A 12,218-nucleotide genomic window follows, 5' to 3' on the forward strand; every position below is an offset into this window, starting at 1 on the left:
GTGGTCTGAAGAAACAAAAGTGTAAATGTTTGGTTATAATGACCATTGTCACATTTGGATGAAGAACAGGGATGCTTTCACCATTTTGTGAAGTATGGGGGTGGCAGTGTCATGTTGTAGGGCTGTTTTGCTGTAGGAGGAATTGGTACACTTCAATAACATAGATGCCATCCCGGGGAAGGAACATATGTTGAAGCACCATCTAAACGCATCAGCCAGGAAGTATTAGGTTTGGCACATATTGGTCTTCCAAATGGAGTACTACCCTAATCTTACAGCCAATGTGGTCATACAGTGACTTACGGACAAAGAAGTCATTGTTTTAGTGTGGCCATCACAAAGTCCTGACCTCAGTCCTATGGAGAAGTTGAAACATTCGTAAAGGTGTGCGCAGTAAGGCCGGCTACGAAATGGACTCAGTTCCACCGGTGCTGTCAGGAAGAATGGCAGGAACTCCAGCAAACTATTGTGAGAAGCTTGTGGAAGGAAATCCAAAAGGTTTGAGTCATATAGTTTAAAAAACAATTATCTCTAATACTGACCATGTAAGCTTTGAATTCGAGGGAAGTTATAAAAAAAATATATATAAAGATGTATAATAGCCTTACTTTTTCACTGATGAGAGTAACATCAGTGAATGTTTTGTAAAATTTTGTCTAGTGATTTGGTTTCATCTATGAAAAGCTTAAAACAGCCTTACTATGTTTTGCCTTTCCCTTATTTGACTTTATATTACTAAATAAAATGTTTCATTAAGTGAGAGCATTATAACGGTGTGTAATCTGGCGTTTGGATCACATGGCCCTTGAGGCATACACATGTCACAGCTCCATGCATTAGGGCAGAGTATGTTTGACCTCAAACCCCTATCCACAGGCTGTTCTTTGGCCATTGCCTCCAGATGTTCAGATTGTTTTCTAACCTCTGGAGAAAAAAACTGCTGAGTGAAGTGGTTCAGCACAAGCAGACCGGGACAATCTGACGGACATGAAGGTCGGAGTAAGGTAAGGAGAATAATGCTCCACCAGGTGAGGATGGTCTGATGAGTGTTTTATTTCAGTATGAGGAGCTTGACTGAATAAATGGGGAAAAGGTTTAATTAAAAGAAAACCATGGCAGTGCTGCCACCTAGTGGAGAAGCTCTTTTATTACATTAACACGCCGAAGAGCCAAACAACACGTTGTTGTGCAGAACCTCTCATAAATTTTAAAATCATTTATATCTGGTTATATATTTTAAGTTCAACTTACGATTAGAAAACGATCATCAATAGAGGATCAAAACTAAATATGTCAAAACAAACTAAGAAATTCACCAAATAAATGGAAATAAATAAAGGAACTGTATTAGGCAATCATTATAAAGCACAATGCAGTATAAATAAAACATTTACATTTTATACATATAAATATAAAGTTATATAACTTTACTTGCTTTTATTAACTAATTAATTTCTGTGAAATAACTGTTTGCGTTTTGCCCCTTTTGCTTTTAAATGTTTATATTTTATTCTTTTTTTTTTAGTGTTCATGAATTTGTTTTCTTCTCGTTTCCCTTTGGGTTGTGGTGGAATGTAGTTGAAGCAATAACGACAGTCATTTATTACTGCAACACCACAAACACTCAAACTCACACTCAGATATTCATATTGCAGTTTCAGTTTATTTTCCATTTTGCTGTAATTACAAATTAAATTACAGATACATAGAAAAACATTATTATTCCAACAGAAGACATCACGCTCGTTGTGGCTCAAATCACACAAGGTTACAGCAGAACAGGTGCTCCTCTTTCACTGCATCTTCTCACTTCTCATTTCTCTGTCGTCACCTTGTCCTCCTACTCAGCACGTCTATTCTCCAGAAGGTCACCGCCCTACATTGTGCAGGGATTTTTTCTTTTCTTTCTTCTTCTTCTGCTCAAAAACTATAGTGGCTACAGGATTGTGAATGAAGGTTTGGTTACAATAATCTGAAATGTGACTAAGGAGAAATGTTTTCTGAAAGCAGGTACTTCATTACTGACTGAAGCTGTACTTTTTGCTTGGATGTAAACACAACAGAAAACATCCATTACAGGCACAGATGTACTCAAAATAGATTTAAGCTCACGTCTATCTAAATGTGTTGTCTCCCTTGGTCACATGTCCTGTGCAGTCATGGTGAGTAGAAAGTAAACCGCCTTTAAACGGTTTAATGTGTTTTTAGATCCAGCTCAAAATAATGAAGTCTTACAAAGTATTTTATACGGCTCACCTTCCACAGTGGTTTATTTGTTTTTATTCATTTACAGCTGTGGCCAAATTTGATCAAAAACAAATAGCCATTGCTTCCTTCTCATTTAATGAATCAGCGTTTCCATGGCAACCAGGTGCAACAAGGGCCAAGAACAACTGATTGTGTTGAGGTTACGCTGCTGGCTCTAAAAGCAAGTCTGCCCAGACACTTCACTTAAAACAGAGATCATTTTATTATGTTAATAGTTGCAGGACAAAAAAAGTGAGAAATCAACATCTGTCTTTGTGTAGAGATTATGGTGTGATATTGTTTGACGAACTCAAAACAAAATGTTTTATAAGTTTGCCCAATTAGTTGTAGCTCTTTTATGATTATTCACTTGTTTTGGTTTTCTATTTTTTTTCCCTTCTTTCTTTTAAAGTAAAGACTGTTGAATCAGTTTTCTTTTGTTTTATGAAAGCTCAGACCCTCAGGAACAACTTTAATACTGTTTATTTAAAAATATGTGTGTCAATTTCATCTTGATGCAGCATAATAAAAAGTTATTCAGATGTAGAGAATTTCAAATAAATTGTAAATTGATAAACAGTGATTTCCTTCCTTTTTTCCTTTTAGCTGAATGAAAAATTTTGCCATCTTTAAAAAATTTAAAGATGGCAAAAATTTACAGTCAATGTGCAGTATGTATACCACTAATGCCTGATGATGCACATTTAGCACAAAACAAGCAACATGTTTAGTGATGCATTATGCATAATCTAGTGTGCGAAGTTATCTGTAGTCATGCTAAATACCTGTATGGGGTATTTTTTCATGACCAATCTCTCAAAAACGCAAATGTTTATTTTTTTAATAACTGTAAATAAATTCAGGCAATAAGAATAAAATGCTTACCCCAGTCAGAGGCAACCCCCCAAATTAGTTATTAATTATGACTTGGTAACATATCTTTCTAGCTCTGAACATTTCTGTTTGCATGTATGTAACTGGTTATTCAACATATCTTGTAAATTTTATTTCTCAAACTTAAGCAGAGGTCAAGTCTGCTTGTCTCAGGATTTCTCTGCCAGGGTTTTTAGGACTTACTTCAATTTTTGCAGTTTTTTCCATGTCTGTGTTTTCTAATGGAGAGTGATGTGGAGGGATCTTTAAGGTGTGCTTCAGGAAACTTAGACTTGGATTCAAAGAACTATCAAACCCATTAAAGGCCAGCTCATTTACACCCTGAAGCCTTAGAACTGACGGAGGGTGTACTTTCTTTCTACCATGACTGCATACATAGTTAACCAATAATATTCTAAAGGCAGTTTACTGTTTAATTCACCTTACATCCACATAATAATGAAATATGAGTCAAGTTTAAGACACATTGAAATTGCATTTTTCCTCATAGTTCTACTATTGAAGCACATTTACATCCTTTAAACTCAAAATGTTGAACTGCGATTTCACACTATTGCACATCTCATGGTTTAAGCTTGGGTAACAACTCTGTGGTTTTGTACATATATTTACACTTCGATGTTTCATTCATGCTTTTGATTAAGTTCGTTTTGGGTCATTGCTCGATAACCTTTCACATTCAGAAGTCTGACAGACTCAAAGCAGAGTTACATGAAAGCGCTGCACAAAATGCTCGTTAGTGCCTTTTTTGGAAGAGGTATTTTAATTAATTGCTTGTGCACTTTGCTTTAAAGAAAAAAGGAAGAATCCAAGGCGTGGTTGTATAATAATACATGGGATAATATTAATTTACATGTATTTTGTCAGCACACATACATTGCATTGTAGAGATTTTATGAAATAGTTTTAATATTAACACAGCAGTTCTTTGATAACGTGCGCCTTTATCTTTGTATTATCCATTTTAATTTTTTCTTAAGTGCAAACCTCGCGTTTCTTGTCTAGGTAATCTGGATTGCTTTAAGTCGCTCTACATTGACTTGCAAAAGTTTTCATAGCTTCACATTTTATCACTCAACAGTCACAAACTGCAGTATATTTTATTGGGCCTTTATGTTATATACCAACATAAATGGCTTTCAACATGTTTACAACTAAAAATCTGGGAAGTGTTACAAGAATTTGTGTTATAAATATTTGTTCTACAAATAGTCGATCTTTGTAGGACATCCGTCTTCCCATCTACTCTGACCAGTTCCTGGCATCAGCTCCAGAAAAAAGAAAAAACCACATTATGATGCTGCCACCACCATTCACTACACAGGGAGCGGTGTTTTCAAGGTGGTATGAAGTTTCAGTTTACCACCATAAACATAGTTTTGCATAAAGTCCCAAAAAGATTTGTTTAGGTCTCATCTGAGACAAACACATTATTCCATGTATTGCCTGTGTTCTCTATTACGTTGGGAGAAACGCCAAACAGCTTCCTTATCTGAGATCCCTGATGGTCTAGTGGTCAGGATTTGGTGCTCTCAACGCCACGGCCCGGATTTAATTCCCGGTCGGGGAAAGTCCATTTCCTTGAGATAGGCACCAGCAACCCTCCCGACTCCACTAGGGACAAAGGTGGGTGGATGGATGGCATCCATATCTATGGCATTTAGTTAGTTGACTCGTAAAGGCTGTTACATGCTGATTTTTTAGAGGTAGTTCGTAAAGAGGGCTGGATACATTCACAAGTCCCACTTCTCAGGCTTGCAATTGTAAAAAAAACAACAACAAAAAAAAACAACAACAACATTGCAACCATTTATCTCTTTGTTCCACTGTACTACTGCATTACTTTGTGTTGCTGTGTCACCTAAAATGTAAGTTTATGTTCTGCAAGGCAGTGTAGAGAAAAGTAAAGCCTCCATTTTTCTCAGCTGTTATCTTTGATCTCCATTAGATGAATACGTGCTTTCCTCAGCCTCTCTCCTCTTCCTTGTTACAGAATATACATAAAATATAAAGAATAACATATCATTTTACATCTAAAAATAAAGAGCTGTATTTTTTTGTAAAATAATTTGCTTAGAATATCATAAGAGAATAAATATATCGTCTTTATCTACAGAAAGTGCACATAAATAAGTATTACTGGAGATTATTGTTTCTACCAATAATCTGTCTGCTTATCTTAAGGTGCCAATAACATAGGCTAAATTGGGGGAACATAGCTTAAATAAAGTTAACTAATAAATTCAGAATATAAATTAACTAATAATAAAACAACAGATGGACATTTAGGTCAAATTGTATTATCTAGGTTTTAAATGTTTCAGGACATCCTGAAACAAATGCAACAGAAGCAGTAATGCCTCTTATCTCTGTGCAGCTGGCATTTCCTTTTTCAACTAAAAAACTTTTCTTTTGTATCCAACTTCTTACAGGAAGAAAGAAGAGAACACCAAAAATGGGAAAACCAAGACAGCACTCATGGAAAATGTACTTGATAGATCAAAAACTGAGTTTTGGCCAATTGAGGTCAAAACTAAGACTAAATTATTGCTCAAAATATTCTAAAGCACATTTTTTTTAAATCACACATCTTTAAAAACAACAGGGTACCTGACTCCATCTATGTGCCTTTCAGTTGCATTCATAATCTTGTCTGAGTTCAAATGAAAGTAAAATAAAATACATGACAAGACATTGTGCAGAGCATCCTCCAACCTTCATAGTCACTACTAAAAAGGCAACAAGAGGGAAAAAAATTAGATTTAAAAAAGAAGGTGAATTGCTACCACAGAGGTGGCTTTTTAACCTTGGCACCTTTCAGTTTCAACATCAAAAAACATTTTACAATTAAATGACAACAATAAAGAAGAAAAGAAAAGAGATCATGGCAGAATGGATGATCTGGCTTTGAATTGTTTTGACTGAAAACAAAGAGCAAAGTTTGTTTTAGTATTTCTACAAAAGGAAGTTGGATTTTGAGTCATTATTGTGATTTGTTGATTGAGTTAACATATTTGGGAAGAATGTCCTCAGTGCGGTCACATAGTGAATGAAAGCTTTGTACACTTCGAGCAGATCCATTTCAAGGTCAACCAGAGGTCATCCAGTTATTTTTCTGAGGCTTGAATGTGTTTTTGGTTAAGTTGTGTTTATTTAAGAGACTCCATGCTGTTGATGTCGATAACAAATCTTCCTCACACCAGTGTTTGTTAGGGAGATCCACAGGGCTCTGATCTTTCAATATTACTTTTTACTTATATTTTCTAATATTTATATAAAATCTTTTTCACTAATTGGACAAAACTTAGCATTTAACCAAGAAAAACACAATTTAGCTAGACTACATGACTAAGTAAAATCTAAATGATTCAAAGTTTTCTGCTTTAAAGGTTTGAACTGAGCATTCTTGGAACTCGCTTTCTGGTTGATCAATTGTCCATCAGGTACCAAGTTTGCCTTTGAAAGTCTACTTTTAAAGGGGCAGTATGATGTAAAATCAACTTTTTTTAGCTTTGCATCATCTTCTAATGTTATCCCTCATGAAAAACATACTTGGAGTGTTGCTTTGATTCTTTCATGGATGCTTGAAAAATCCTTTAATCTCTTTACATTTACAACCATTTGCCTGGGTGGACCTGGCTCCACCTCTGAGCTGCAGCTTTCAAACTCACACGTTTTCACATAACAGAGCACTTTTCCTCCACAACTCCCCCACTCAGCTCCTTCAGACTAGCCAAAAGCAATTAGCAAACAGCTGGTGGAACTGAGCACCTGTTGAACTGAAGCTATTTCTCAGTGCAACGCTGGTAAAAACATTGCTAAATGGTTAATATAGAAGCGATGCATTGACATCCTAAAGGGGGAGTGGCAGAAAGAGGAGTTTTTAGACAGAGGCCTAAATTAAATTTACAAAATCAGATTTCGGTAACACTTTAGTTGATGGGGTGTGCATAAGACTGACATAACATCTGCCATAAACATGAAGAAGTCTTTATGAATGTTTATGACTGTTGTCATGAAGTGTCATTCAGTAAATAATGACACTTTTAACCTGTTAAGTTGTTTTAGAAGTTGCATTAAGTCCATTAAAAGGGTCAACTTTGCATGATTTTGTAAATAATGACACATTAATGCAAAGCTGACATATTTAATGGAGTTTCAATGCAACTTTTAAAACAACTTAACAGGTTAAAAGTGTCATTATTCACTGAATGACACTTCATGACAACAGACATTTATAAAGACTCCTTCATCTTTATGGCAGATGTTATGTCATGTTTATGCATACCCCGTCAAATGAAGTGTTACCAAAATTTCTTTTCAGTCGTATCTGATATACATAATTTTTATAGCAACTGAAGTTGTCATAGTTGCTTGATTTTTTGTAAAAAGTGCCTGGAAAATACATAGTACTGCCCCTTTAAAAGGCGTACTGAAAGTTTCCCTTTGTCATGGAATATGGGATAATTTAGGTAATACTGACACATGTCTCTTCACTCTCTTACCTACCTATCTTTATTGTCTCTTGAAGCTACAAACCGGAAAGATAAATTGATCAATCAACTGTCAATCACTCAGTCAATCAATCTCTGGATATAATTTCTTAACTAATAATGTTTTATGGTCAGTTTTTTGACCATAAAAAACTCTCCTGCGTTTTGGATTTTGGTGACATCACAAAAGGCACAAGGCAACTGACCCCAGTCTGTTTGCACTTTCCTCATTTTTTCTATTTTACTGAACGTTTCTCATAAAAATGATGGCTCATTTGGCTCTTCTGCCATAAAGTTAATGTCAGTCTTGTACCTCTTGTGATGTCATCAACCCAAGGCAAAATTACCACTTTTTTTTTTCCAAAGGATGCTTCATAAAACAATGCATTTTGTAAAATCCTGCGGTGGAAATCTATAATTCAGCACATTTTGTGTTTTTTATTGTCGATTTATATTTATTGGTGAAATAAATTATTGCACATAATACACTACTGTGTAGTGTCTTTAACGGTATGAATGTAAACTATCATTCTGTCATTGCCTTGTATATCTTTTCTTTCCTGGTCTTGTCTTTTTATGTTTTTCCACCATCATCCTCTCAGATGTATCAGGAAAATTACATTACTGGGCTGAACTGTGCTGGACGGATACAATAATAGAATATTATGTTTTGCTGCGAGTTTAAGTGTGAAAATATCAACATTGTGATGCTTTCAACCATATATCAGTTAAATTTAGAGTATGGGAAAAAGACTTGAATCTCTATTGTATCTACAAACCTGAAACAGACAGAAGTACACGTGTGTACAGCTCAGCTGACTTTCTCTGTATGTTTGTGGCTGATGATGCGATTTTTTTTTCTTCTGTAAGCTCTGAAGAGGCTGCTTTCGTTTGGTCAACCTGTGGCCTCCGGTGGCCCAGAACTACAGCAAGGTGACACAGCTGAATGTCTTCACTCATCAATGAACGTGATCCCTTCAATCCTGCAGGACGAAGCACACAAACACAGAGTCAAAGCAGCTCACAGGACCAGCCAGCTGACTACAATGAAACAGAGAACAAACAGCAAATCATCAAACAGCAGAAGATGACAGTGTGCAGCAAGATTGTTTCCTCCAGGTCGGGACGAGGGATGGCCTTGCCTTTTTAGCAGCCAAAGGACGAATGTCCTTTTGATTGGAGTTGAGGGATTTCCACACAGTGGTTTTAGACATTTCATCAGATATGTTAATCTCAGAGGGATCACACCTGAGGGACAGGAGGAGGAAAAAGGGTAAAATTGAGGAGAGGCATTTGAGGAATATACAGGATTCACTGGGGGAACATGAAGACAGAGTCCCACACACCAGATAATAAAAAACACAGGCATGCAAGGAGATGGATGGGAAAGTGACAAATCTCTATATTAATCCTATTAATCAAGACCATATTCATCTTGTTTGTGTAGATGTGGTGTGTGTCTCACTTGGGATCGTGTGCTTTTTGAACAATTCTGCTTCCCTCCATATTAATCTGAACAGTAGCTGATTCATCTCTTTTCAAGCTCAGCATTTCTTGCGATTCCTACATGATGCAAACACAGGAGCGGCCATAAATAAGAGGAATTAACAAGACATTTGAAGATCTCCCCCCCCCACTCAGATTACCTCTTCCAATTTTTTGGAAGCATCATCCAGGTTTTTCTTCTTCCACTCAGGCATCAAGTCATCGAGGTAGCTCAGCTCTCGTTTCGAAAAGCACAAGTCCAGCAGCTTCCGGATGAAAACCAGAGCCAGGACCTGCAGGACCAGGAGTAAAACAAGATCCTGACTAGAGAGAAATTTCAAGAACAAATTAAGTGTTTTTTGGTCAGTGACAATAATTACCATCATGGGGAAGATGATCGCAGCAGGGGAGGTCTTAATGACCCAGAGTAGCACCAGACAGGTGAGCTGAGTCACAGTGAACAGATGCACCTTTCTCAAAGGGACGTGTCTCAGGTAGATGAAGTCTGGCTGGTGCTTTGCTGGCATACCAAAAAGCTTTAGGCGGTCAAAGAACTGAGACGAAAACAGTCAGAACACAGGGGGGGGAGGTTAGAAATAAATAAAAAAATCAGTAAGTGCAGAGGAAGAACACCACAGAATGATTAACACTGGTGAATTGCAGACTATATGAGAGATTGGAGATTACATGCTGGTTATTTTCTTTTTAAAACAAAGAAAACACACAAATCGTTAATTGAAAATTTAGTCACGAAAGACGTTCAAAAACTGACATCCAAACGCCATGGATACACAATGCCATTTAAAATCTAGTGCAACTAATTAGAAAACAAAGTCCACTGGTGTGTAATGAGGGATGAAATCCAAGTTGGTTTTTATTTACAGAGTTGCAGTTGAAATATATCAAAACCAAACATGATAACCAACATGCCAAACTGTTTGCAAAGTGGTATAACATTACCACAGCACATTACCCTCAACAAGCCATCAATTGTTATCAATAGAATTGATGACCTGTGTGAATATATTGAAACTGAAATGACAAAATAAGAAAGAGCTGATGTGTAATGAAAAATTCAGCACAAAATCCAGAAAGCTTTGGTTTTGGAATAAAGGGATGTTTCTAACGATGGAAAATACACGACCAAAGAAAGACGGGCAGAGGAACATTTACAGGAATAATCAAGACAAACAGAGCCAGCCTTCGCTCCACTAGTCGCTGTCAGAGTCCTGCTGAAATCCCAACGTAAGCAGTGTGCTACTTGCATAAATTAAAAAGAAATGTGCAAGTGCCTCAGGCTTGGCATGAGGTTTATCACAGTGTCTGTGACAGCTCAGAGTGAGAAACAGACTGCATAATGTCAGTGGACGAAGTCCAAGGGAATTAAAACCTTCCTCAATCTGAAAATAATCATCTGACATTAAGAGAAGAAGCAAAGACTGTTAAAGCACAGACCACAGACATTCATAATGAAAACATCAATATTATTCAAAACCAGTTTGGATGTGTTTATTGTATTATTATTGTATTATTTGTAAATCTATTTGTACCCAAATATGATTAATCTAACCCAGATTTAATTATTTAAGTGCCTTTGAATCGGATGTTCAAGACAACTCCCAACCGAAATTTTACTGAAATTTTATTGAAAATTTGCAAACTATGACACATAGTGTCATAGTTTGCCAAACTAAAACCAAACCCATTCAACCTTTAACAAAAACTATTGTAATGCATCATTAAAAGCCCTTAGATCAGTGGTTCATAAACTTTTTTGAGGTACCGAACCCCCCAGTTGCATATGCGCATTCACCGAACCAGAGATGCAGATGATGATTGTGCATACATTTTTTCCCTTGCCGTTGCTCTTGAGAAAGCAGCAAAATAATCTGGAGTCATTGTCTTTTTATTGAATTTTCTCAGCTTCCCTGACTTAAAAGGCGCAGTAGAAAAGTCAAATTAGGTGAACTGGGCAGAAAAACAGCTGGACACACTTTTAGATATGACATTTTTATAGGAAAGTAGAGATGAAAATCTTCGAGTTACTTTTTGTAAGTGTCATTAAACAAATGTTTTACAATTATTTAATGTTGTAATTTTACTACTTTGAAGAGCAAAAAAAAAAAAGCTATCATAGATGTGCGGTTCATAAAGAAATATAGTTTTACCTGAATGCCTTTTAATGAAGATGCTCCCATGTAAAGAAAAACTCCGTACAATACAGGCATAGGAATAAACTGAAATACGAAAAACGTTAGAGTTAGACATAAATTGTTGATATAATAAATAATTTGGCACCTAACAGTCAAGTCAAGTGTTGCCACTTTTCCATTCTTTCATTTCTTTACTCAACAGACCTGCATTGTGATTGTGACCCACCTGCAGGGCTCCAGTCATGAACACGGAGCATCCCATGAGCAGGAAGATCATCAGGCCCGTGAGCCGCTGCTCTCTGATGCCCAGGAAGCGCGGCTGCTCTCCTGGAGCTGCGCTCTCCGACTCCAGTTTCAGGCTGTTGACATGAGAGATGGACAGCACAGTGGCTGCCACGAACCAAGGCAGTCCCATGATGGAGCACACAGCCAGCATCACCCCCACCATCAGCAGGTCTAGGTGGTACCCACAGCCTTTCTGAAAAACAGAGAGCGGGTCAGATACGGGTTCAGAATCCAAGCCTGAAGCAGTATTTTTATTTAATGTTTTTATTTTCCTCTTGCCAGTAGTTTGTGCTCCTTGCGGTTGATGATGACAGCAGTTATCTGTTGGTCCATGAAGATGAGGATGGTGCAGAGAAGAGCGGGAATAGATGCGACCAGGGCTGTCCACCAGGGGTTGCGCCCGATCGGATTGATCAACCAACCTCTATCTTCTCTGGTAGGCTGCATGCAAAGAGGAAAGGTGCGCATGTTGACATTTGTATCGCTATTTCCCTGCAACAAGTTGTCCTTATTTAGCTCACAAATAAGTGCTGAAAACTGGGAAAAATGTTGAAGGTAAGGTGAATTTGCTTACTTCCAACTTATCATTACTTTAACAGCTTTTCATCTGCACTTACATATTGTTTAGATGGAAAGTAAAGTTTGCTTTATTTTCCATATA

General features: G+C 37.0%; 1 protein-coding gene across 1 annotated transcript in view; it reads right to left on the minus strand.

The window, feature by feature from the left end:
* Window positions 1-1,643: 1,643 nt before the first annotated feature.
* The window catches only part of slc4a8 (solute carrier family 4 member 8), a 37,996-nt gene continuing 27,421 nt past the window's right edge, over window positions 1,644-12,218 (minus strand). The window contains exons 18-25 of the mRNA XM_008410102.3: window positions 11,837-11,998; window positions 11,499-11,750; window positions 11,288-11,356; window positions 9,500-9,673; window positions 9,281-9,412; window positions 9,100-9,197; window positions 8,777-8,882; window positions 1,644-8,617 (exon numbers count right to left, since the gene is read on the minus strand). Of these exons, the coding sequence (XP_008408324.1) occupies window positions 8,612-8,617; window positions 8,777-8,882; window positions 9,100-9,197; window positions 9,281-9,412; window positions 9,500-9,673; window positions 11,288-11,356; window positions 11,499-11,750; window positions 11,837-11,998 (999 nt within the window). The 3' untranslated portion in view covers window positions 1,644-8,611. The remainder of the gene's footprint in view (window positions 8,618-8,776; window positions 8,883-9,099; window positions 9,198-9,280; window positions 9,413-9,499; window positions 9,674-11,287; window positions 11,357-11,498; window positions 11,751-11,836; window positions 11,999-12,218) is intronic.

Source organism: Poecilia reticulata, chromosome 5, assembly GCF_904066995.2.
Source record: "Poecilia reticulata chromosome 5, P_reticulata-male-v2, whole genome shotgun sequence".
In the NCBI taxonomy this organism is placed as follows: Eukaryota; Metazoa; Chordata; class Actinopteri; order Cyprinodontiformes; family Poeciliidae; genus Poecilia; species Poecilia reticulata.